The sequence below is a fragment of the Scyliorhinus canicula genome, chromosome 12, assembly GCF_902713615.1.
Source record: "Scyliorhinus canicula chromosome 12, sScyCan1.1, whole genome shotgun sequence".
Classification (NCBI taxonomy): Eukaryota; Metazoa; Chordata; class Chondrichthyes; order Carcharhiniformes; family Scyliorhinidae; genus Scyliorhinus; species Scyliorhinus canicula.
In genome coordinates this window covers 59,938,036-59,963,193 of record NC_052157.1, presented here as the reverse complement: position 1 = coordinate 59,963,193, position 25,158 = coordinate 59,938,036, and the positions used below count along the sequence as shown (strand labels likewise).

The window sequence follows — 25,158 nt, the reverse complement described above, 5'->3', positions numbered from 1 at the left end:
GTCCCTCACTGCCACTCTCATCCCAATCTGCCTCGCTCAGCAGATGCATTGAGAACCAAACTGCAGCCTGGACACATCGGAACCTTCCAGAAGCGCTGCACCACCCCCGCCCCCCCAGCCCCCACCCTGACAGCCACAACCCTCCCCCCTCCCTTCCCCCCCCCCCCTCTGATCTCTGCCACCTCATTGGCCGGGCTCCTTCAGCCTGTCGATTGGGCCAATTTTGGGCTCACAATAGAATTCCCCTTGTCGACAGATTCACTCCAGTAATTGCATTGGACGACCAGTGACTCAACCTTTTTCCAATCCGACTTGCCCCCCATGCGAGCAAAGATTTGGTCTTGTCCTTCCAGACGCATAATTGCCAAGGTAACAATCTCCTCTGTCTCTCTCTCTCACTCTCTCTCTCTCTCTCTCTCTCCCTCTATCTCGACATTCTACTACTGTTCCCAATCGATTTCCCCCTTCCCGCAACCCACCATTGAAAATTCGAACATCGGCAAGATCGTGCTTTGGAACACTGTTGTGGACCCACGCAAAAAAGTCATCGAGGCAGTTCGCGGAAGCATATGTCAAAGAGAATTTGACCCTGAGCTACATAGAGAGATATTTGGGACTGGCGACCACAAGATCCATCAACAAGGTCGGTTTTGAGGCGCATCTTAATAGAGCTGGAGAGGTGGAGGGTGTTTCAGGTGGGAATTCCAGAGCTCTGGAGCCCCCCAGGTCGCTGAAGGCTCAGCCGCCGATGGCAGAGCAACAGAGGTTGAATGGGGCAGGAATTGAAATGGCGTAGAGACCACGGAGGGTTTAGGGAGCTTAAAGAGGTTACATACATAGGGAGAGGTGGAGGGGCAGGAGGAGGTTACAGATATAGGGAGAGTTTTCGGGGCTGGAGGAGATTGCAGAGATCGGAAGGGTTGTCGGGGCTGGAGGAGGTTACAGATCGAGGAGCGCTGTTGGGGCTGGAGGAGGTTACAGAGATAGGGTGAGTTGTAGGGGATGGAGGCGGTTACAGAAATAGGGAGGATTGTAAGGGCGGGAGGAGGTTACAGAGATAGGGAGTTATAGGGGCTGGAGGAGGTTACAGAGACAGGGAGGGTTGTATGGGGTGGAGGAGTTTATAGAAGTAGGGAGAATCGAAGGGGACTTGCAGAAGTTCACAGTGACAGGGAGCATTGTAGGGGCTGAAGGAGGTTACAGAGATGAGGAGGGTTATAGGGGATGGAGAAGGTTACAGAGAAAGGGAGCATTGTATGGGCTGGAGGAAGTTACACAGAAAGGGAGGGTTATAGGGGCTGAAGGAGGTTACAGAGATCTGGAGGGCAATGGGGCTGAAGGAGGTTACAGAGGGGGAGGACTATAGGGGCCGGAGGAGGTTACAGAGAAGGGAAGGGCTGTAGGGGCTGGAGATAACAGAGAGAGGGAGTGTTGTAGGGGCCGGAGAAGGTTACAGAGATAGGGAGGGTTATACAGGTTGGAGGAGGTTACAGAGAAAGGGAGAGTTATAAATGCTGGTGGAGGTTACGCAGATAAGGAGGGTTGCAGGAGCTGGAGGATGTTACCGAGATACGGAGGGTTGTAAGGAGGGTGAGGAATAATTTGAAAACAAGGAGCAGAATTTTAAAATGAAGACATTGCATCCCTGGGGTTGCTGTAGCTTAGCGAGGCCGGTGGGGAGAGGGGTGATAGGTGAGCAAGACTCGGTATGGACAAGGACACAGGCAGCGTAGTCTTGGGCCTTGTCCAGTTTACGGAAGATAGACTGTGGGAGACCAGCCAGGACGGTATTGGAATAGACAAGTCTGAAGGTAATGGAGGTGTGAACGAGGATTCCAGGAGCAGATGAGCCAAGACAGGGTGACATTGAACGATGTTACAGAGGTGGAAATAGCCGATCTGAATAACACCGCGGATATGTGGTCGGAAACTCATCTCAGGATCAGATGGGATGTTGCGAAAAGGCTGGCTCATTCTCAGAGAGTTGCCAGGGAGACATTCGATTCATTACCTCAGGAACTGAGTCTGGAGCGGGAGACTGAAAAAGGTAGCTTCAGTCTTCCCAGTTTTTAACCAGAGGAATCTTCTGCCCATTCTCCACAAGATGTTTGATAAACACTCAAATAGTTTAACGGCGGAGGGGTCAAGAGAGGCGGTGGGGGCGGCAGGGGGCCGGGGGGGGGGGGGGGAGGTTGAGCTGGGTAGGTGTACATGTCAAAGCGGGGGGGTGGCGGCGGGGGCGGCGGGGGGGCGGGGGGGGGGGGAGGTTGAGCTGGGTAGGTGTACATGTCAAAGCGGGGGGGCGGCGGGGGGGAGGTTGAGCTGGGTAGGTGTACATGTCAAAGCGGGAGGGGGCGGGGGGGGAGGTTGAGCTGGGTAGGTGTACATGTCAAAGCGGGGGGGCAGCGGGGGGGCGGGGGGGAGGTTGAGCTGGGTAGGTGTACATGTCAAAGCGGGGGGCAGCGGGGGGGAGGTTGAGCTGGGTAGGTGTACATGTCAAAGCGGGGGGGCGGCGGGGGGGGAGGTTGAGCTGGGTAGGTGTACATGTCAAAGCTCAGCAATGGAGGTGAGACATGGAGGTCATGGTCATAGGGGAACAGGGTTTGAAATTGAGGACGAGGATCCTCGTGGCGAGGGGAGGGAGCAGTGAGAGCAGCGGTGAGTGACGAGTGCTATGGGCCAGGCCTCGGAGGGGGGGGGGGGGGGGGGGCGGGGGTGGACCAGGGAGGCAGGGAGAGAGGAGTTTGGGGTGAGCTGCAGCTGATGGAGGGGTGGGAGATGAGAATCCGGGAAGAAGGTTCGGACAGCCAGGGACGGAAGGAAGAAGTGCACAGGTGAAGAACGATCAGGCATTCTGCGGGCTAGGAGAGGGAACATAGAAGGGCAGTAGACGGAGCGGGGAGATACTGGAGGGAGGGAATTCGGGAAGACGGTGAGGCGTGAATGAAAATAAGGAAGCTTTTGTGCTGGAGTTGGGGAATGCTCCAGAAACAGAGAATGTCTGACAGAATGGTTGGGTTGGGTCTTGGTGGCTTGTATCAAGATGTAGGTGGAGGGGATGGTGGGGGGGGGGGGGGGGGGCGGGGGTAGAAAGAGAGAGAGAGATGGTGAGAGGGTGTTGGGGGGGTCATTCTGAGGGGAGATAACGCTATTCCTACATTGGAGGTCTTTGCAAAATGCTCCCGGCTCCACAAAATTCAAAAAAGGACATACTTGCATTTCTCGAGTGCCTGTTACCACCTCCAGATGTCCCAAAGCCTTTCACAGGCAAAGAGGGATTTTTATTTTAGTGAGGTCACTGTTGTAATGCAGGAAATGGAGCAGCCAATTCACACACAGTAAGATCCCACAGCAATGTGTCAATGACCCAGATCAGAGTCTGTTCTAGTTAGTAACGTTGAGTGAGGAAAAAACGTTGATCCCAGAAGACCGCAGACAACTTCCCTCCCAGCTCAGCCACCACCCATCATCAACTCCTCCTCTTCTTCAAAAAGTGACCATGTCATCTGTTACACCCACCCGAAAGGGCAGATGGAGCGTCAGATTAATGTGTCATCCTAAAAGACAACAACTCCGAGACTGCAGCTCCCTCTCAGAATTGATCCTCTGACACTGCAGCACTCCCTCCGTACTGACCCTCTGACAGTGCAGCACTCTCTCAGTACTGACCCTCTGACAGCGCAGCACTCCCTCAGTACTGACCCTCTGACAGTGCAGCTCTCCCTCAGTACTGACCCTCTGACAGTGCAGCTCTCCCTCAGTACTGATCCTCTGACAGTGCAGCTCTCCCTCAGTACTGATCCTCTGACAGTGCAGCTCTCCCTCAGTACTGACCCTCTGACAGCGCAGCACTCCCTCAATACTGACCCTCTGACAGTGCAGCACTCCCTCAGTACTGATCCTCTGAAAGTGCAGTACTCACTCAGTACTGACCCTCTGACAGCGCAGCACCCCCTCAGTACTGACCCTCTGACAGTGCAGCACTCCCTCAGAACTGACCATCTGACAGTGCAGCACTCCCTCAGTACTGACCCTCTGACAGTGCAGCACTCTCTCAGTACTGATCCTCTGACAGTGCTGCACTCCCTCAGTACTGACCCTCTGACAGTGCAGCACTCCATCAGTACTGACCCTCTGACAGTGCAGCACTCCCTCAGTTCTGACCCAACAACAGTGCAGCACTCCCTCAGTACTGTCCCTCTGACAGTGCAGCACTCCCTCAGCACTGACCCTCTGACAGTGCAGCGCTCCCTCAGCACTGACCATTCGACAGTGTAGCGCTCCCTCAGCACTGACCATTCGACAGTGCAGCGCTCCCTCAGTACTGACCCTCTGATAGTGCAGCGCTCCCTCAGTACTGACCCTCTGACAGTGCAGCACTCCCTCAGTACTGACCCTCTGACAGTGCGGCACTCCCTCAGTACTGACCCTCTGACAGTGCAGCGCTCCCTCAGTACTGATCCTCTGACAGTGCAGCACTCCCTCAGTACTGACCCTCTGACAGTGCAGCAACCCTTCAGTACTGACCCTCTGACAGTGCAGCATCCCTTCAGTACTGACCCTCCGACAGTGCAGCATTTCCTTAGTACTGACCCTCCGACAGTGCAACGCTCCCTCAGTACTGACCCTCCGACAGTGCGGCACTCCCTCAGTAGTGACCCTCTGACAATGCAGCGCTCCCTCAGTACTGACCCTCTGGCAGTGCAGCACTCCTTCAGTACTGACCCTTCAACAGTGCAGAACTCCCTCAGTACTGACCTTCTGACAACCAGCACTCCCTCAGTACTGACCCTCTGACAGTGCGGCACTCCCTCAGTACTGACCCTCTGACAGTGCAGCGCTCCCTCAGTACTGATCCTCTGACAGTGCAGCACTCCCTCAGTATTGGCCATGCTAAATTGCCCGTAGTGTAAGGTTAATGGGGGGATTGTTGGGTTACGGGTATACGGGTTACGTGGGTTTAAGTAGGGTGATCATTGCTCGGCACAACATCGAGGGCCGAAGGGCCTGTTCTGTGCTGTACTGTTCTATGTTCTATGTTCTATGACCCTCTGACAGTGCGGCACTCCCTCAGTACTGACCCTCTGACAGTGCAGCGCTCCCTCAGTACTGATCCTCTGACAGTGCAGCACTCCCTCAGTACTGACCCTCTGACAGTGCAGCACTCCCTCAGTACTGACCCTCTGACAGTGCAGCATTTCCTTAGTACTGACCCTCTGACAGTGCAGCGCTCCCTCAGTACTGACCCTCCGACAGTGCGGCACTCCCTCAGTAGTGACCCTCTTCAATGCAGCGCTCCCTCAGTACTGACCCTCTGGCAGTGCAGCACTCCTTCAGTACTGACCCTTCAACAGTGCAGAACTCCCTCAGTACTGACCTTCTGACAACCAGCACTCCCTCAGTACTGACCCTCTGACAGTGCAGCACTCCCTCAGTACTGACCCTCCGACAGTGCAGCACTCCCTCAGTACTGATCCTCGACAGTGCAGTACTCCCTCAGTACTGACTCTCTGGCAGTGCAGCATTCCCTCAGTACTGACCCTCTGACAGTGCAGCACTCCCTCAGTATTGACCCTCTGGCAGTGCAGCACTCCCTCAATACTGACCCTCTAACAGTGCAGCACTCCCTCAGTACTGACCCTCTGACAGTACAGCACTCCCTCAGCACTGACCCTTTGACAGTGCGGCTCTCCCCCAGTACTGACCCTCTGACAGTGCAGCACTCCCTCAGTACTGACCCTCTGACAGTGCGGCTCTCCCTCAGTACTGACCCTCTGACAGTGCAGCACTCCCTCAGCACTGACCCTCTGACAGTACGGCTCTCCCTTAGTACAATCTCCTTGCGTTTTACGCTCGTTCAGTACTGACCCTCTGACAATGCAGAGTGGGAATTGTGCAAACATGTGACACTCTTGTTACTGCCATTCCTAATGATGTCAATGATCATGGATTGCCTGTCTTGGGTCGGGGGGGTGAGGGGGGCGGGGGGGGGGGGGGGGGGGGGGGGGCGGGCGTGGGGGGGGGGAGCTGACAAGGGAGCAAGAGTGAATTATGCTGATGTGTGTTTTTCTGAGTAGCTTGACCTTTTATACGTTCACTGGTTGTGGCTGTCGCTGAAATGAAATGAAGTGAAAATCGCTTATTGTCACAAGTAGGCTTCAAATGAAGTTACTGTGAAAAGCCCCTAGTCGCCACATTCCGGCACCTGTTCGGGGAGGCTGGTACGGGAATTGAACCGTGCTGCTGGCCTGCCTTGGTCTGCTTTCAAAGCCACCGATTTAGCCCTGTGCTAAACTAGCCCCTGGTTCGACCAGCATTAATTGTCCATCACTAATTGCCCCTCGAGAAACTGGTGTGGAGCAACCTTCTTGAACCACTCCAGTCTGTGTGGTGTAGGTACATCCACTGTGCTGTTAGGGAAAGAGTTCCTGGATAGTTTATTATCCTGCTCTTCCTCCCCATTCACTCAATCAAGAATGGCAGCAATTCAATCCATATTCTAGCGACCATTGCTCTGACCAGATTGACCAATAGGTAATCGTGAGGTCCCCTGTGGTTGAATAGCCAACCTAAGGTGGGCCCAAAGGTGACCTGTTAAAATATCAGAGTAATCGCCAGCAGGGCTAGTCTTCACTGTGAATCGGGCCCCCCTCTCCGAGAGAGCGGTAGACTGTTGGCCCCGTATAAGAACATCAGGGAGATAATCAGATCGCAGTGGCCGGGGGTGTTGGAGGCCATGGCTCCGTTACTGCACGTTGGGCTATGGTCGCGCTTTATTTTAGAATATCCCACTTGGCACTCTAACCAGCTTCTTTCTCTCTCTCTCTCTCTCTCAGATATCTTTCCCTCGGTTACTCAGGCAGCAGTCAGCACACATACAGCCATGTACAGTTTCATGGGCGGAGGTCTCTTCTGTGCCTTCATGGGTAACGTTCTCCTGGTGGTGTCCACAGCGACAGATTACTGGATGCAGTACCGGCTATCGGGGAGCTTTGCACACCAGGGGCTCTGGAGATACTGTATCGCAAACAAGTGTTACATGCAGACCGACAGTATCGGTGAGAATGTAATCACATCAAGAGCATGATATGTGTGTACATGAGTGTATGTATATATGTATGCATGTGCGTGCATTTGTGCTCATCTGCTTCTGTGTATGTATATGTGTATGTATATGTGTATGTATATGTGTGTGATTATATGTGTGCATCTGCTTCTGTGTGTGTGTGTATGTTTGTATATGTGTACATGTGCTGCTGTGTGTGCAAGTATATTTGTACATGTACTTGTGTGTGTATGTGTGCATGTGTGTCTGTGTGTACGTGCATATGTGCTTCTGTGTGTATGTGTATGTGTTTCTGTGTGTGTGTATATATATGTGCATGTGTGTGTATGTGCTTCTGTGTGTAAGTTTATATGTGTGCATGTACTGTGTGTGTATGTATGTGTGCTTGCATGTGCTTCTGGGTGTGTATATGTGTGAGTGTGTTCGAGTGTGTGTGAGTGTGTTTGTGTGTGCATATGCTTCTGTGTGTGTGTATGTGGATGTTTCCATGTGTAGGAAAAACTAGAAGCAGAGGACACAATCTCAGACGAAAGGGGCGATTCTTCAAAACAAAGATGAGGAGGAATTTGTTCAGCCAGAGGCTGGTGACTCTGTGGAACCCTTTGCCGCAGAAGGCGGTGGAGGCCAAATCACTGAGTGTCTTTAAGACAGACATAGTTAGGTTCTTGATTCATAAGGGGATCAGGGGTTATGGGGAGAAGGCAGGAGAATGGAGATGAGAAAAATATCAGCAACGATTGAATGATGGAGCAGACTTGATGGGCCGAGTTGCCTAATTCTGCTCCTATTTCTTATGGTCTTACACTGTCCCCATCAAACACTCACAGCACAGTTACAGCATGTGATTAGGTACAGAGTAAAGTTCCCTTTACACTGTCCCCATCAAACACTCCCAGGACAGGTACAGCACGGGGTTAGATACAGAGTAAAGCTTCCTCTACACTGTCCCCATCAAACAGTCTCAGGACAGATACAGCACGGGGTTAGATACAGAGAAAAGCTCCCTCTACATTGTCCCCATCAAACACTCCCAGGACAGGTACAGCACAGGGTTAGATACAGAGTAAAGCCCCCTCTGCACTGTCCCCATCAAACACTCCCAGGACAGGTACAGCACAGGGTTAGATACAGAGTAAAGCTTCCTCTACACTGTCCCCATCAAACAGTCTCAGGACAGATACAGCATGGGGTTAGATACAGAGAAAAGCTCCCTCTACACTGTCCCCATCAAACACTCCCAGGACAGGTACAGCACGGGGTTGGATACAGAGTGAAGCTCCTTCTGCACTGTCCCCATCAAACACTCCCAGGACAGGTACAGCATGGGGTTAGGTACAGAGTGAATTCCCAAGACAGACAGATAATTGAACTCATGAATTGAGCAGGTATGGTGGTGACTGAATATTTGTTCTGGATGGTGTGGTTGGAACCATGTCTAATATCTTCATTCCCTCTTATCCTGCTTTAATTTCCATCCAAACTCTCCTCTGTACTGTTCTCATACCATTCTCTCTCTCTCTATTCTCTCTCTCCCTCTATCGCTCTCATACTCTCTCTCAACTTCTCTCTCCTTCCTTCCTCTCTGTTCCACTCTGTCTCTCTCTACTTCCAACTCATTCTCTGCCCCATTGCTCTCTCTCTTTCTCTCTCTCGCTTTCATTCACTATTTCTCTATCTCCCTCCGTCGCTTACTCTTTTTCACCTGCCCGTCTATCCCTGTCCTTTACACTATCCCCCAACTCCTGCTCTCTCCCCTCTCTTTCCACCTCTCTCCCTCACTGTCCCTTTCTCTCTCTTTTACATTTTCTCATTCCTTCCTTTCTTCTCTGCAAATTTCTCTCACCTCATTTCCACCACATTTTCTCTCCCTTCCTCTGCACCTCCCGCTTTCTATGCCCCCCCCCCCCCCCCTCTCCTACTCTTTCTCTGCCTCCCCTCTCTATTTTTCTATCCCTATTTGGTCGTTCCTCCTCTCCTTCCATCCTTTGCCACATCTCACCTCTCTACTTTGTCCTCTCTCTCTTGCTTTCTCCCTCTCCTCTTCCCCATGTGACTCACTCTCCCTCTCTCTCTCTCTGTCACTCCGATGTGTCTCTCTCCCCACTCTATCTCTGTGTCTTTCCCCTACCCCACTCCCCCCATTATCTCTCCTCCCTCTCTGTCTCTCTTTCTCGCTGGGTTTCGCCCCTGCCTTTCCGATCTCTCTCTCCCCTCGCTCTCCTCCCCCCTCTCTCTCTCTGTCTCTCCCTCTCTCCATCTCTCCCCCCTCTTCCTCCCTCCCTGTCTCTCCCTTCCTCTGTCTCTCACTTTTTCCTCCCTCCCTCTGTCTCGCTCTCTCTCCACCCCTCTCTGCCCACTCTCTCTCTGTGTCTCTCTCCACTCTCCTCCATTCTTTCTCCCTTCCTCTCTTTCTCTGGCTCTCCCTCTCTTTCTGTCCCACTCTTCTTTCTCCAACTACTGTCCCCTCCCACCCCCTCCCCATTCTCCCTCTCCCTCTCCACCCCCTCTCTTTGCTGCAGCTTACTGGAATGCTACCAGGGCCTTTATGATCCTTTCTGCGATGTCCTGTTTCGCTGGGTTGATTGCAGGAGCTCTCGCCTTCGCTCACTTTTCCTTCTTCGAGAGATTTAACCGCACCTTTGCAGCTGGAGTCATGTTCTTCATATCCAGTGAGTATTGACTGAGCGCTCATTACACAACTGGAGCAGTGTGTCCATGAGCAACTGAGAGACAGAGGGGGAGAAAGAGAGACAGAGACACAGAGAGGGACAGAGAGACAGAGAGGGAGAGGGAGAGAAGAAGAGGCAGAGAGATAGGAGAGGGAGAGAATGAGAGAGAGAGCGAGAGAGGGGAGAGAGAGAGGGGAAGGAGAGAGGGAGAGAGAGGGGGAGGGGAGGGAGAGAGAGGGGGAGGGGAGGGAGAGAGGGGGAGGGATGGGGAGAGAGACAGGAGAGAGAGGAGGAGACGGGAGGGAGAGGGGGAGAGGGGAGGGAGAGGGGGAAGGAGAGAGGGGGGGAAGGAGATGGGAGGGAGAGGGGGAAGGAGACGGGAGGGAGAGGGGGAAGGAGACGGGAGGGAGGGGGGAAGGAGACGGGAGGGGGAGGGGGAAGGAGAGAGAGTGGCAGAGAAGAGGTGAGAGAGAGGTTGAGATGGAGGAAGAGATGAAGAGAGAGAGACAGGGAGAAAGGGAGAGAGAAACAGACAGAGAGACAGAGAAAGGGAGAGAGGAAGAGAGGGGTAGATTGAGAGAGGGGGAGAGACAGAAAGGGGGAGAGAGGAGATAGAGAGAAATAGAGAGCGGAAGAGAGGAGAGTAGAGATAGAGAGAGGAGAGGAAGCGACAGAGAGATAGACAAAGGGGAGAGAGAAAGAGACAGAAAGAGACAGAGTGTCACGGAGAGAGGGACAGAGGCGAGGGAGAGATAGACATAGAGAGAGTGGGTGAGAGAAAGGACACGAAGAGACAGCGAGTGAGGGAGAGTGAGAGAGGGGGAGGCAGGGAGAGAGATTCAGAGAGACAGAGAGAGATGGAAGGAGGAGAAGAGAGAGACAGGGAGAGAGAATAAGGCACACAGGGAGACATAGAATGAGGGAGAGAAAGAGATGTGATGTTTTTTGTTTAAATTAATATTAAGGGTGTAGTGTTGCTACAAAGAACTTTGTACTAAATCTAAGTCAATTTATTTACATTACACTAAAAATTGTGAATTCTTAAGTATGCTGAAAAAGGTAAGTTTAAGATCAAATAACTGCAATACACAGAACTACGGAAAAACACAACTGTCTCCAATCCTCTTTCCTAACTCACTCCAAAAGCACATGGACCATCGTGTGGGTTGAGTTGTGCTCCATCTAGTGGTTGGATACTGTAATTAAACACTATTCTACATGGTCATTCGTATATATACATTCACCTGAGGAAGGAGCAGTGCTCCGAAATCTAGTGTTTGAAACAAACATGTTGGACTTTCAACTGGTGTTGTAAGACTTCTTACTGTATGTATACAAAGATAATATACTAGAAATCATTACATCCCCCTTTCTTTGCAAATTTTGAAATTACATTACATTCAAAATGTGTATTTACAATTACATTCACTGAGATGATGATCATGTTTCTATGCACATGCAAAAATGTTCAAAGATTTAGCTGATCAGTCTTCTTCCTAGTTTGTTGCAATCTTCCTAGTACTCTAGTCGGACATGATATAGATTGCTATGGAATCCGAGTCGCAGCCTGAACATCTTCATTGAGATTTGTTGTCATCTCTTCATGTGTATCCGTCTGCGTATTAGTCGTTTCTGTTGCTTTATCTTCTTCTTCTGGTCTGAGAAAGGACGTACTGGCGCTGGAGGGTGTGCAGAGGAGATTCACTAGGTTAATCCCAGAGTTGAAGGGATTGGATTATGAGGAGAGGTTGAGTAGACTGGGACTGTACTCGTTGGAATTTAGAAGGATGAGGGGGGATCTTATAGAAACATTCAAAATTATGAAGGGAATAGATAGGATAGATGCGGGCAGGTTGTTTCCACTGGCGGGTGACAGCAGAATTAGGGGACATAGCCTCAAAATAAGGGGAAGTAGATTTAGGACTGAGTTTAGGAGGAACTTCTTCACCCAAAGGGTTGTGAATCTATGGAATTCCTTGCCCAGTGAAGCAGTTGAGGCTCCTTCATTACATGTTTTTAAGGTAAAGATAGATAGTTTTTTGAAGAATAAAGGGATAAAGGGTTATGGTGTTCGGGCCGGAAAGTGGAGCTGAGTCCACAAAAGATCAGCCATGATCTAATTGAATGGCGGAGCAGGCTCGAGGGGCCAGATGGCCTACTCCTGCTCCTAGTTCTTATGTTCTTATGTAAGCATTATCACTCTGTTGTTTCTGTTTGTGTGCTCAAGATCAGTCCCATTGGCTTACCTGATGTATCTTTGAGCTTTTCATAGTTTCTTTTGTCCTCTTTGGATCCATCCTGTTCATGTATCACTTTCCCGGACTGATGTTTCTGCCTTGCTTCCAACATTCTCCCAGTGAAATCACTGTCAGGCTTCTCTGCTTTTCTTTTGAAAGCTTCTGCTGGTTTTCCATTGAAACCTCTCACTGGTTTTCTTTTGAAACCACTTTCTGGTTTACCTGTAAAAACTCTGGTAGGTTTACTTTTGAAACCGTTTGCTAATTTTCCTTTGAAAATTCTTTTGTGCTCGTCGACTTCCGACATGACAAATTGTGTGTTGTTTCACGCTCTCAATAGCATCCGTATCTTCTCAGTCTACCATCCGCTCAGTGTAATATTCTTTTCTGTTCCCTGTCTGTGGAATACTAGCCAGTTGATTGGATGTATCATTCGGAGCCTGTGTTAAATTTGCATCTGTGGTCGCCTTGTGCGTGGCAGTTATATACAGTCTTCGCTATCTACTCACTGCATTAGCTGTAATTTCTCACACGCTTTCGCACCTAATAAAGACGTTTAATTTGCTTGTAAGGGGTAGTACGGTGGCCTAGTGGTTAGCACAGCTGCCTCACGGCGCTGAGGTCCCAGGTTCAATCCCGGCTCTGGTTCACTGTCCGTGTGGAGTTTGCACATTCTCCCCGTGTCTGCGTGGGTTTCGCCCCCACAACCCAAAAATGTGCAGAGTAGGTGGATTGGTCACACTAAATTGCCCCTTAATTGGAAAAAATAATTGGGTAATCTAAATTTATTTATTTTTTTTAAATTAATTTGCTTGTATACTTATTGCAAACTTGATGAAAAATCTTTGTTGCTTGACTTCGATCGGCAGTTTGCAGGTTCCAAAGGTCACTAATTGTCTCCCATTATCGTCTTTTAAAATATAGTTATTGTCTTCTATTTCTGGTTTAACTTGAAGTTTTTTTTACGTCATCTTGATTTATTAGGTTCGCTCTAGCGCCAGTATCCAGTTTGTACCAATTATAGTTTTGTTGATTATCATTGGAATTGCCCAATCATCTGTATTTTTGATTATTGACATTTCTTTTAAAGTTTTCTTAATTTCCGCTTCTTCATTGGTGTAGATGACACCCACAGAAAATGCACCGTCTAGCCCTACAGCCATATTTTCATCCACATATTGCTTTTTTTCAGTGAATCCATCTGTCACTGATGTATTTTTCATCTTTTGCATTTTATGGATTTCATTAACCTTTGTCGCTTGTTGCATCTCACTGGAAATGCATTGTTGTGCAATTTGGCACATATTTTTCCATTTGCAGGACATTTGAAATGAAAAAAAATGAAATGAAAATGGCTTATTGTCACAAGTAGGCTTCAAATGAAGTTACTGTAAAAAGCCCCTAGTCGCCACATTCCGGCGCTTGTTCGGGGAGGCTGGTACAGGAATTGAACCCGCGTTGCTGGCCTGCCTTGGTCTGCTTTCAAAGCCAGCTATTTATCACTGTGCTAAACCAGCCCCGGAGAGAGAGAGGGAGAGAGACAGAGAGAGATGAAGAAAGGGAAAGACAACAGAGAGACAGAGAAAGGGTGAGAGACAGTGAGAGACAGAGAGGGGGCAGAGAGGAGGAGAGGGCGAGAGACAGAGAGAGAGACAGAGAGTGAAAGAGGGACAGAGTAGGAGCGGCAGAGACAGAGAGAGAGAGAGAGAGAGAGGGAGGGTGGGTGTGAACGCAGGACAGGAATAGACGGGAGAGAGAGAGAGGCAGAGACAGAGAGATAGGATGGGAGAGAGAGGTGGAGGAGAGACAGAGAGAGAGGGAGAGTCTGCCCACAACAGTAACTATTTACACTTCGCAGTCCCCGTTGGGACAACCAATATGCCGGTCCCTGCTCGGGCCGGCTTTTATGTTCGATCTTACGAGCCCCAGCTGGGCAGGTCTCCGCCCACTATTGGGTTAGCTCGTAGTCCATGAGCCCCACCAGGACATCAATTATGGTTTCTGTGGGCTATGAGTTACCCATGTTACCCATGATACACCCACTGTTCTCATGCATGCCCAACTGTTTGTTCTGCCAGTCAGTCGCTGCTCCTACATTTGTAAACAGTCTTTAAATTGCCCATCTCTTGACAGAATCACACAATCATAGAATTGTTCCTGTGCAGAAGGAGGCCATCCGACCATTGTGTCTCTGCCGGCATTCCAAACGAGCATCTGCACCGCTGAACATTGTTTTTATTTTCAAATAATCATCTAATGCTCTCTCGAATGTCTCGATTGAAGCTGCCTCTGCCACATTTCCTGGCCGTGCGTTCACAAACCACTCACTTTGTGTGAAAAAGCTTTTTCTCACATCACATTTGCTTCTTTTGCAAATCACTTTAAATCTTGCCCCTCTTGTTCTTGATCCTTTTATGAGCGGGAACAGTTTCTCCCCGTCATGTTCTTCCGACCAAAATCATCTCACCCTTCTCCACATTGAGCTTCATCTGCCACCTATCTGCCGACTTCACCAACTTGTCTATGTCCGTTTGAACTTCCATACTGTCCACTTAATGGTCCTTGTGCGCGTTGACATTGCAATTGAAATTGGGCGATGTTCTTTGCCCGAGGAATGTCGTTCCCATGGCCTTTATTGCCTTGGTGACTGTTATTGTTCCATTTGCGTTTGTTGAGGAACCATGAACCTCTGGGTTTGATGGTAGTTTCATACCTGAGGAAGGAGCAGTGCTCTGAAAGCTAGTGACTCCAAACAAACCTGTTGGACTTTAACCTGGTGTTGTAAGACTTCTTACTGAGTTCCATACGCAGTAGAGCTTGTGCAATCTCTTCTCCCGGACTGACTGGCGACAGCAAGGGAGTCATTTCACTCGTTGGGCATATCTGTCTGTGGTTGTACCTGCATATCAGGTTGGGGATTTTTTTTCCAATTTCTACTTTGAGTTGCTTCAAATTGAACTTGTGGGTCATTCTTTACTTCTGGTGACTTTGTCTCATGTCTGAAATTTGTTTGGTCACGTCCCGCACACTTGGCCCATTGAAGACTGCAGTTCATCCTGTGTTTTCACCGGTATACACTCAGCTGGAATCTTGCCCTTCAAACTTTCAAATTCAGCTCTGATGCAGACATTTTCCTGCAGAATATTTACCTGCTGCTTATGCATTCCATTGTGCTGACACGGTCAGCAGTTCTGTTGCAGTTCACTTGAATATTCTCTCACTCTCTCTCCGGTGTCTCGTGTCTCCCTCACTCTGGGTACAATCAGGTTTACCAGCCCAGGCTTCAGACTTTTCCCAAATGAGATAAGTGACTGTAGCATTCCATTAAAGGTCTGGAACTTGAGATCTTCCTCCTTGCCATTGCAATGGACTCTCAGACTAATGTGTCCTCTCAATATGAATACCCTATCATCGCATAGCCTCAATCTTACTTTGCAGGGCCTCGTTTTCAGATCCAGCATATTGAACCAGTTCACACAGGCCTGTGAAGGTTGTTATGTTGCGTAATGCACCCGTTTCTATCTGACATTTCTTTTTTTTTCTTTTCTAATTTAGACTACCCAATTATTTTTTCCAATTAAGGGGCAATTTAGCGTGGCCAATCCACCTACTCTGCACATCTTTGGGTTGTGGGGGTGAAACCCACGCAGACACGGGGAGAATGTGCAAACTCCACATGGACAGTGACCCAGAGCCGGGATCGAACCTGGGACCTCAGCGCCGTGAGGCAGCTGTGCTAACCACTAGGCCACTGTGCTGCCCTATATGTGACATTTCTTGTAAATGTGATATTCTCCCTCTGCAGACATTGTAACAGTCACAATTCATTTATCTCCTATGGACTTGACAGAACTAACCTGATGTATTGTGTGTAATTCTGTATCAGACTCGTTGCTGATATCTCTCCAGTGGCCCCCATCTCTGTCGACTTGCTTTGCTTCTTTCTTGTGTGAGAAATGATTCTGTTTCTTTCAGTTGTAACCACTGCTTTCCCTGTGCTGGAAAATTCCTCTGTTCCCGTGTTTTCCGCAGTATTTGCATCCTGCCCTTTGTCCGCTATATCCATCCCAGACCAGACCCCAACAGTGTCTAGGATACTGGACAGAAACCCCAATATTTTATTTTAATTTTGTAAATCTGTGAGAAAGGATACCTCGCTCCAGGAGTGATTTCATGAAGAAATGGTTTATTAAAATAAACGTTATTACTAATACAATATTAAAATGTCTTTAACATTGCACAAGGAAATAACTTACAATTTCCCCTTAAACAATACTACTCAATACAGTGAATGTAGTAACCCATAACTGCTATCTTTATTCCCACTCAAACAACAACAAAAAAAAACACCACAGCTCTGAATCCACTGATAAATACAGTTAGCACTCAGGAATACTTGCTTTACAGAGATGTTCTTTGGGAAATAGAGATCTTTTGAAATGGCTTTAAAGAAAAGATCTGAATCATGTCAGAACAATGCAGAAACTCTGGCTGTATTTCTTCAGAAACTGCTTCCGCTGGTTTCCACTAACCTTCTGAACACACTCTTCTGAATGGCTTGGAAAGGAACTGCTAACATGTCTGCAGACACATTTTTAAACTGAACTGGGATGCTTGCCTTCTGCTTACATCTCCATCGAAAACTCAAACAACTCTGTTTTCTGAAAAATGGCCAATACCTTGGCTCCTCCTGGGAACTACGTCATCTTACCAAGGTGGAATCTAATTAACTCCACAGGGAACCCTGTTAAGACACCATGGGCTAGCACGCGGTCACTTCCAGCCCCACTTGACCCGGAATCACAACACAAGTGAATGAACAATACTTCTTTGCGAAAAAAAACAAAGTCTTTGGCTGCCCAATAATTACAGTCACCAGGTTTGTAAATGTAAACACAATTACTGTTTATTTATAACAAGAACTGTAATGAAATATGCAGCAGATTCAACTGGTTGACTACTATATAATTCCTAATTCCCCACTTTAACTTTCCCTCACCGTCTACACATACACACACACAGACATGCACAAGAAAGACAAACACAGAGGGGTGGAAAGGGGTAAAAATCATAAGTCAAAGAAAAAAGTCTTTGTTTCAGATGGTGAGTTTCAGCACCTTATTCTTCTTCAAACTTTGCTTTCAGTCTGAGACTTTACTCTAGATCTGTTCAGGTCTCTGTAGTTTCAGAAATACAGCACTCACAGCCTTTCTGGAGGAAGCACTCAAGAGAGTCCAGCTCGGTATGCTTCAAGGATTCAAACTGAGTTCCTTGGGATTCTGAGGACTATCCCATTGGGATAGGATACACTCACCACCTGTTACCAGACCGAGTATGGCCTTTTTGCCAATTCATTGCCCACCAGACAATCAATCAATCTGAGTCCAACCCCAGCTCTCTCTCTGATGCTGAAAAGTCTGTGATCCCCTGTTCAAACTAGCAGAGACTAACAGACTGTTCTCACCTGTAACTTCTGAATTCCTCATTTTCTCTGCTACTTGACTTAAAGACACATGCCCAATAATCACCTATGGATCAAAAATGATAATGGCAAAATAAAAGAAATGGGAATTAGGGAATAAACAAGAAGGACCCTTACTACCCCCTTAATCCAAACAACATTCTATTAGCCCAAACTTTTACGATGCTTTAATTGCACCCCTGGCTCCCAAAATCTTTCAAACCAGGATTCTTTAAAAAACACTATTATCCTAGGGTTTTAACCCTTACTGCACCAAGTACGCATAATACAATATATCTGAAATTCCGACATTCGATTGCGATTGCTCTGCTCTTTTGGCCTGGCCTGTCTCTCAGCATGGTGATCTCTTGGCCTACTCTGCCATACATGTGCTCTGAGTGGTGTTTCACAATTGCCACATTTTGACACAGGCCAGTTTCTCATCTTGCAGTAGATTTGCTCTCGCCGAGGGTAACTACACGCCTAAGACTAATCAATCTCATGTCAGGTCATTTTTTTAGCAGTCCGAATTCATGAGATTCTGCCAGCTATTTTACTGCAGTCATGTTTTTTTTGCTGGTCTAGTTTTCACTCTGAACTCTACTGTTGAATGCATATTGCTCATATGTAACATTCACTCTTTCAAAATATCTGCCATCTGCTTTCTCTGCTTCACAGTTAGATTTAGGAAGGTATACATTTTGTCGCACTCTCCCTCCCCGCTGTCCACCCCCTCCCCACCCCTCACAGCAGAGTTAAAGTGTGGTTAATCTCATTGGTTCAGGATTATTAATTACGCCTTTTGCAACCTCATGGCTGTTTCTTTGTAAGTGGAAAAATGGCCAGTTTTGCTATGTATCACCATTGATCTTGACTGGGGTCATAAGTGGAAAATTTACAGCCAATTGCAGCCAATTTTACGCTGTTGGTAATTTATTCACAGTCTTTTTGTGCATGGCTTTTGTTCTCTTGTATCTGCTTATACTTAATCCTTGTAAAGTAGCTATCTGCAAATTGGAATTCGTCTGTGTGCCTTTCTTAGCTGTGTCTTCTCTCTGCAGCCAGTATTTCACTTTCAGTCTGTGTGTGCTTTACCTTTGTCCTTCAGCAGCGATTTTGCAGACTTGAATTTTTATGTGTTTGTGAGTTCTCGCCGTCTTCTCTGCATCATTTCTAGGCCTCAGAAATATATTTTTCTTCACTTCCTGACACCACATTTCATGTATAAAGGCAGCTCTATTACTGCAGTGGGTTCTCAACAAGAGGATTTATTGACTTGGGAAGAAATGGCAGCCTACAGTCAGCTTGCCTCATGGTGGAGTCACTGGACTATGGCAAGCCAGGCAGTACACTCCATAAGATTCCATTTTCAAACCCAAACAGAAAGAGAGAGAGAAAGAGAGAGGGATAGAAAGGTGGAGAGAGAGTATGAGGGAGAAAAGGAGAGAGAGAGAGACAGTGAAATAGGGGGGAGAGAAGGAGAGATAGAGGGACAACAGGGGGATGAAGAGAGGGGAAGCTGGTGGGAGAGGGGAAAGAGATGGTGGGAGAAGATGGTGGGAGGGAGGGAGAGCAGAGGGAGAATAAGGAGAGGTTGGGGGAGAGAGAATGGAAGAGAAGCAGGGTGGTAGAAGGAATGGGGCCGGAGACCGAGAACGGAGAGACAATGAAAGAAAGATGAGGATATGAGAGAAAGAGAATGGCTGAATGAGAGAGAGAGAGAGAGAGAGAGAGGGGGGGGGGGGGGGGGGGGGGGGGAGGAAGAAGATATTTTTAAAAATCAGAGAAGAGGACGGGGGAAAGAGGAAGGAAACAACATGAAAAGGAGAGGGAGGGAGGGAGAGAGAAAAATCAAAATGAAGAGACATAGGGACAGAGTGAGAATGTCAGAGTGGATAGGAGAGAGAAAGGAAGAGAGATAGAGAGAGAGAGAGAGACAGAGCGTGTGAGAGAGAAAGGAAGGCAGATAATGAGCATGATACAGAGGGTGTAATACCTTTGAGGAGGTGTGGGAGTTTGAATTGAAGCATATTGAAGGTGATGATATTCCCCGTGTTATTGATGTTCATCTTTTCGTTCTTTACCTGCCCAGCTTTCATGGTGCTGCTGGCAATGGCTGTCTACACTGGCGTTACGGTGAATTTCCTGGGCAAACGCTTTGGTGACTGGCGGTTCTCCTGGTCCTACATTCTGGGTTGGGTGGCAATGCTCCTGACCTTCTTTGCAGGTAAGCTTTTAGACAAAAGGATCGAACAATCCAACTCATCGGAACTCCCCCCCAGAAATGCACCCTCCTTGGCAGCAGGGACAGTGCTGAGCTACACCAGCACCCACAACAATGCACACAGAACCAGGCCATTTGGCCCATCTGCTACATGCTGATGTCCCTGCTCCACACGAGTTTCATCCCATCCCCTCTATTCATCTCCCCCATCACGATCTGCTTCTATTCCTCTCTCCCTCATGTGTTCATCCAGCTTCCCCCTTAAATACATCAACACTATTCACCTCTCCCTGTGGGAGCGAGTCACACATTCTCCCCACTCCCTGTGGGAACGAGTCCCCCAATCCCCCCACTCCCTCCGGGAGTGAGTCCCACATTCTCCCCACTCCCGGCGGGAGTGAGTCCCACTCTCCCCACTCCCATTGGGAGTGAGTCCCACATTCTCCCCACTCCCTGTAGGAGCGAGTCACACATTCTCCCCACTCCCTGTGGGAACGAGTCCCCCAATCCCCCCACTCCCTCCGGGAGTGAGTCCCACATTCTCCCCACTCCCGGCGGGAGTGAGTCCCACTCTCCCCACTCCCATTGGGAGTGAGTCCCACATTCTCCCCACTCCCTGTAGGAGCGAGTCACACATTCTCCCCACTCCCTGTGGCAGCGAGTCCCACATTCTCCCCACTCCCTGTGGGAACGAGTTTCCCAATCCCCCCACTCCCTCCGGGAGTGAGTCCCACATTCTCCCCACTGCCTGTGGGAGCGAGTACCACATTCTCAACACTTCCTGTGGGAGCGTGTCCCACATTCTCCCCACTCCCTGTGGGAGCGAGTCCCACATTCTCCCCACTCCCGGCGGGAGTGAGTCCCACACTCTCCCCACTCCCTCCGGGAGTGAGTCCCACATTCTCCCCACTGCCTGTGGGAGCGTGTCCCACATTCTCCCCACTCCCTGTGGGAGCGTGTCCCACATTCTCCCCACTGTCTGTGGGAGCGAGTCCCACATTCTCAACACTCCCTGTGGGAGTGAGTCCCCCATTCTCCCCACTCCCTGTGGCAGCGAGTCCCACATTCTCCCCACTCCCTGTGGGAGCGAGTCCCCCAATCCCCCCACTCCCTCTGGGAGTCCCACATTCTCCCCACTCCTGGCAAGAGTGAGTCCCAAATTCTCCCCACTCCCATTGGGAGTGAGTCCCACACTCTCCCCACTCCCATTGGGAGTGAGTCCCACATTCTCCCCACTCCCTGTAGAAGCGAGTTGCACATTCTCCCCAATCCTTTTGGCAACGAGTCCCAGATGTCCCCACTCCCTGTGAGAGCGAGTCCCCCATTCTCCCTACTCTCCTGAATTCTCCATTGGATTTATTTGTGACTGTTGAATATTGATGGCCCCTGTGGTAAACCACTGTTACACCTGTATTAGGTGATGTAAGGTAGGACCTGTACTACAGATTCGCCGGTAGCCACTGCCCTGCTGGCTCCGCCCAGTAGGAGGAGCGTGTCCTCTATTCAGCTGCCATTTCGCCAGCTGCTGTGGGAGGCCACACATCTTACTGCAATAAAGCCACAGTTGTATCCAACCTTAGTCTTTGTACAATTCATCGTGCATCAGCCCCGAGTTCTGTTCCCACTCCTCCGAGTGGAAACATCTTCTCTACATCGACCTTATCGAGACCCTTTCCAAACTTTAATGACCTGGATCACCTCACTCCCTTGGCCTTCACATTTCTGCAAAGTTTGAATTTTCTACAACAGGATCTCTGTTTTAAAGTTGTTTGATGTCTAACTATCAGGTGGTGAACCTGAACTGCTCATCGTGAACACACGCTGACATGTACAATTCGGGGGCAAAGCACGATCCAGATTTATCTCCATCCTGACACCTCGCTGCTTTTAGACTGCTCCATTACTGAGCTGCTACTCTCGCCATGTGACAGCCTGTAGCACATTGTGGGTGGTATTGTTCCCAATCCCACGTTAACCCTAATTACTAACCCATATATGCTTACAGTACGGGGACTGGAGGAGGTTACACAGGTTGAAGGGTTGTAGAGATAGGGAGGGTTGTAGGCACTGAAGGAGGTTATAGACATAGCGAGGGGTATAGGGCTGGAGGAGGTTACAGAGTTAGGGTGGGTTGGAGGGGCTGCAGGAGGGGCTGCAGGAGGTTACAGAGATAGGGAGGGTTGGAGGGTCTGGAGGAGGTTACAGAGATAGGGAGGGTTGGAGGGTCTGGAGGAGGTTACAGAGATAGGGAGGGTTGTCGGGGATGGAGGTGGTTACAGAGACAGGGAGGGTTGAAGGAGGTTACAGAGATAGGGAGGGTTGTAGGGGCTGGACAAAGCTACAGAGATAGGGAGGGTTGTAGAAGGTTACAGAGATAGGCTGGGTTGTCGGGGCTGGACAAAGCTACAGAGATAGGGAGGGTTGTAGGGGCTGGCGGATAACGGATGGTGATGATTGTAGGGGCTGGTGGAGGTTACAGATGTAGGGAGGGTTGTAGGGGCTGGAGGAGGTTACAGAGATAGGGAGGGTTGGAGGGTCTGGAGGAGGTCACAGAGATAGGGAGGGTTGTCGGGGTTGGAGGTGGTTACAGAGATAGGGAGGGTTGTAGGAGGTTACAGAGATAGGGACGGTTGTCGGGGCTGGACAAAGCTACAGAGATAGGGAGGGTTGTAGGAGGTTACAGAGATAGGGAGGGTTGGAGGGTCTGGAGGAGGTTACAGAGATAGGGAGGGTTGTCGGGGTTTGAGGTGGTTACAGAGACAGGGAGGGTTGTAAGAGGTTACAGAAATAGGGAGGGTTGTAGGGGCTGGACAAAGCTACAGAGATAGGGAGGGTTGTAGGAGGTTACAGAGATAGGGAGGGTTGTAGGGGCTGGAGGAGGTTACAGAGATAGGGAGGGTTGTCGGGGCTGGAGGAGGTTACAGAGATAGGGAGGGTTGTAGGGGCTGGTGAGGTTACAGAGATAGGGAGGGTTGTAGGGGCTGGAGGAGGTTACAGAGATAGGGAGGGTTGTGGGGGCTGGACGAAGCTACAGAGATAGGGAGGGTTGTCGGAGCTGGAGGAGGTTACAGAGATAGGGAGTGTTGTAGGGGCTGGAGGAGGTTACAGAGATAGGGAGGGTTGTCGGGGCTGGAGGAAGTTACAGAGATAGGGAGGGTTGTCGGGGCTGGAGGAGGTTATAGAGATAGGGAGTGTTGTCGGGGCTGGAGGAGGTTACAGAGATAGGGAGGGTTGTCGGGGCTGGACGAAGTTAGAGAGATAGGGAGGGTTGTAGGGGCTGGAGGAGGTTACAGAGATAGGGAGGGTTGTAGGGGCTGGAGGAGGTTACAGAGATAGGGAGGGTTGTAGGGGCTGGAGGAGGTTACAGTGATAGGGAGGGTTGTCGGGGCTGGACGAAGCTACAGAGATAGGGAGGGTTGTCGGGGCTGGAGGAGGTTAGAGAGATAGGGAAGGTTGTCGGGGCTGGACGAAGCTACAGAGATAGGGAGGGTTGTAGGGGCTGGAAGAGGTTACAGAGATAGGGAGGGTTGTAGGGGCTGGAGGAGGTTACAGAGATAGGGAGGGTTGTAGGGACTGGAGGAGGTTACAGAGATAGGGAGGGTTGTAGGGGCTGGACGAAGCTACAGAGATAGGGAGGGTTGTAGGGGCTGGACAAAGCTACAGAGATAGGGAGGGTTGTAGGGGCTGGAGGAGGTTAGAGAGATAGGGAGGGTTGTAGGGGCTGGACGAAGCTACAGAGATAGGAAGTGTTGTAGGGGCTGGAGGAGGTTATAGAGATAGGGAGGGTTGTAGGGGCTGGACAAAGCTACAGAGATAGGGAGGGTTGTATAGTGTGAGGGGAGATTTGAAAACAAGGATGTGAATTTGTAAATGGAGACATATGCGGACTGAGAGCCAATGGAGGTCAATGAGTAACCAAATGTGATGAGCTAACAGGGGTGATGCCAGTTTGGACATCATGGCAGCAGAGTTTGGGATGAACTGGAATTTCCAGCGGGGGTTGGGAGAGTTGAGGCCGGAGGGAAGATTGCGATGGATTTCATTGCCCTGTTAACCATGTCCTATTTCCACCTTTCCAGGAATCTTCTATATGTGTGCTTATAGGATGAGCGAGTGTCGGAGAATGTCCGGATCACGCTAGGAGGGAATGATGGGAATGGGAAAGACCAGTTCACCTGGTAAAGCTGCCAAGGCCATCCACATCCTGGCTAGAAACTGTTATTGGATTCAAACTTTTGCCTTTCTCCAGATAATCTTCTTGCTGGTTTTATGAAGTTGAATGTCAAACCTCGTGTAGATAAGGCTGGAGTGAAAATTGAAACATTCGGGAAAACTCTCGAAACATGAATAAAAACCTGGAAAGCAAAAATGTGTCAGCAATGTGCAATTATTTTCAGGGGCAACAGCACTCCCCGTGTCTCTCTCGCACATGAGCCCCCCCAATCCTCCATTCTCACACTCCCTTTCACGGTCTCTCTCCCACACTCCCTCTTTTGGTCCTGCCGTCCCCTCACACACTGAGGAGTGCTGCACTGTCAGAGGGTCAGTACTGAGGGAATGCTGCACTGTCAGAGGGTCAGTACTGAGGGAGTGCTGCACTGTCAGAGGGTCAGTACTGAGGGAGTGCCGCACTGTCAGAGGGTCAATACAGAGAGTGTGCTGCACTGTCAGAGGATCAGTACTGAGGGAATGCTGCACTGTCAGAGGGTCAGTACTGAGGGAGTGCTGCACTGTCAGAGGGTCGGTACTGAGGGAGTGCTGACCTGTCAGAGGGTCAGTACTGAGGGAGTGCTGCATTGTCAGAGAGTCATTACTGAATGAGTGCTGCACTGTCAGAAGGTCAGTACTGAGGGAGTGCTGCATTGTCAGAAGGTCAGTACTGAGGGAGTGCTGCATTGTCAGAGGGTCAGTACTGAGGGAGTGCTGCACTGTCAGAGGGTCAGTACTGAGGGAGTGCTGCACGGTCAGAGGGTCAGTACTGAGGGAGTGCTGCACTGTCAGAGGGTCAGTACTGAGGGACTGCTGCACTGTCAGAGGGTCAGTACTGAGGGAGTGCTGCACTGTCAGAGGGTCAGTACTGAGGGAGTGCTGCACGGTCAGAGGGTCAGAACTGAGGGAGTGCTGCACTGTCAGAGGGTCAGTACTGAGGGAGTGCTGCACTGTCAGAGGGTCAGTACTGAGGGAATGCTGCACTGTCAGAGGCTCAGTGCAGAGGGAGTGCTGCACTGTCAGAGGGTCAGTACTGAGGGCGTGCTGCACTGTCAGAGGGTCGGTACTGAGGGAGTGCTGACCTGTCAGAGGGTCAGTACTGAGGGAGTGCTGCATTGTCAGAGAGTCATTACTGAATGAGTGCTGCACTGTCAGAAGGTCAGTACTGAGGGAGTGCTGCATTGTCAGAGGGTCAGTACTGAGGGAGTGCTGCACGGTCAGAGGGTCAGTACTGAGGGAGTGCTGCACTGTCAGAGGGTCAGTACTGAGGGAGTGCTGCACTGTCAGAGGGT

At 49.8% G+C, this 25,158-nt stretch overlaps 1 protein-coding gene across 2 annotated transcripts; it reads left to right on the top strand.

The window, feature by feature from the left end:
* The first annotated feature begins 217 nt into the window (after nt 1-217).
* On the top strand, nt 218-24,026 carry LOC119975246 (lens fiber membrane intrinsic protein-like). Of its 2 annotated transcripts, none has more exons than XM_038814931.1 (5): nt 218-369; nt 6,837-7,058; nt 9,586-9,735; nt 19,526-19,660; nt 23,737-24,026. In XM_038814931.1, the coding sequence occupies exons 2-5, from the start codon at nt 6,884-6,886 to the stop codon at nt 23,796-23,798; spliced, it is 522 nt and encodes a 173-aa protein (XP_038670859.1). In that variant the 5' UTR covers nt 218-369; nt 6,837-6,883; the 3' UTR covers nt 23,799-24,026. The 2 variants fall into 2 exon arrangements, with proteins under 2 accessions (XP_038670859.1, XP_038670858.1); XM_038814930.1 differs by lacking the exon at nt 218-369 and adding an exon at nt 376-643.
* The last annotated feature ends 1,132 nt before the right edge of the window (nt 24,027-25,158 follow it).

Coding starts and splice junctions, on each gene's coding strand:
- LOC119975246 (XM_038814931.1), top strand. CDS start 6,884: ATGTACAGTTTCATGGGCGGAGGTCTCTTCTGTGCCTTCATGGGTAAC. Junction 7,059..9,585: donor CATGCAGACCGACAGTATCG/GTGAGAATGTAA, acceptor TCTTTGCTGCAG/CTTACTGGAATGCTACCAGG. Junction 9,736..19,525: donor AGTCATGTTCTTCATATCCA/GTGAGTATTGAC, acceptor TTACCTGCCCAG/CTTTCATGGTGCTGCTGGCA.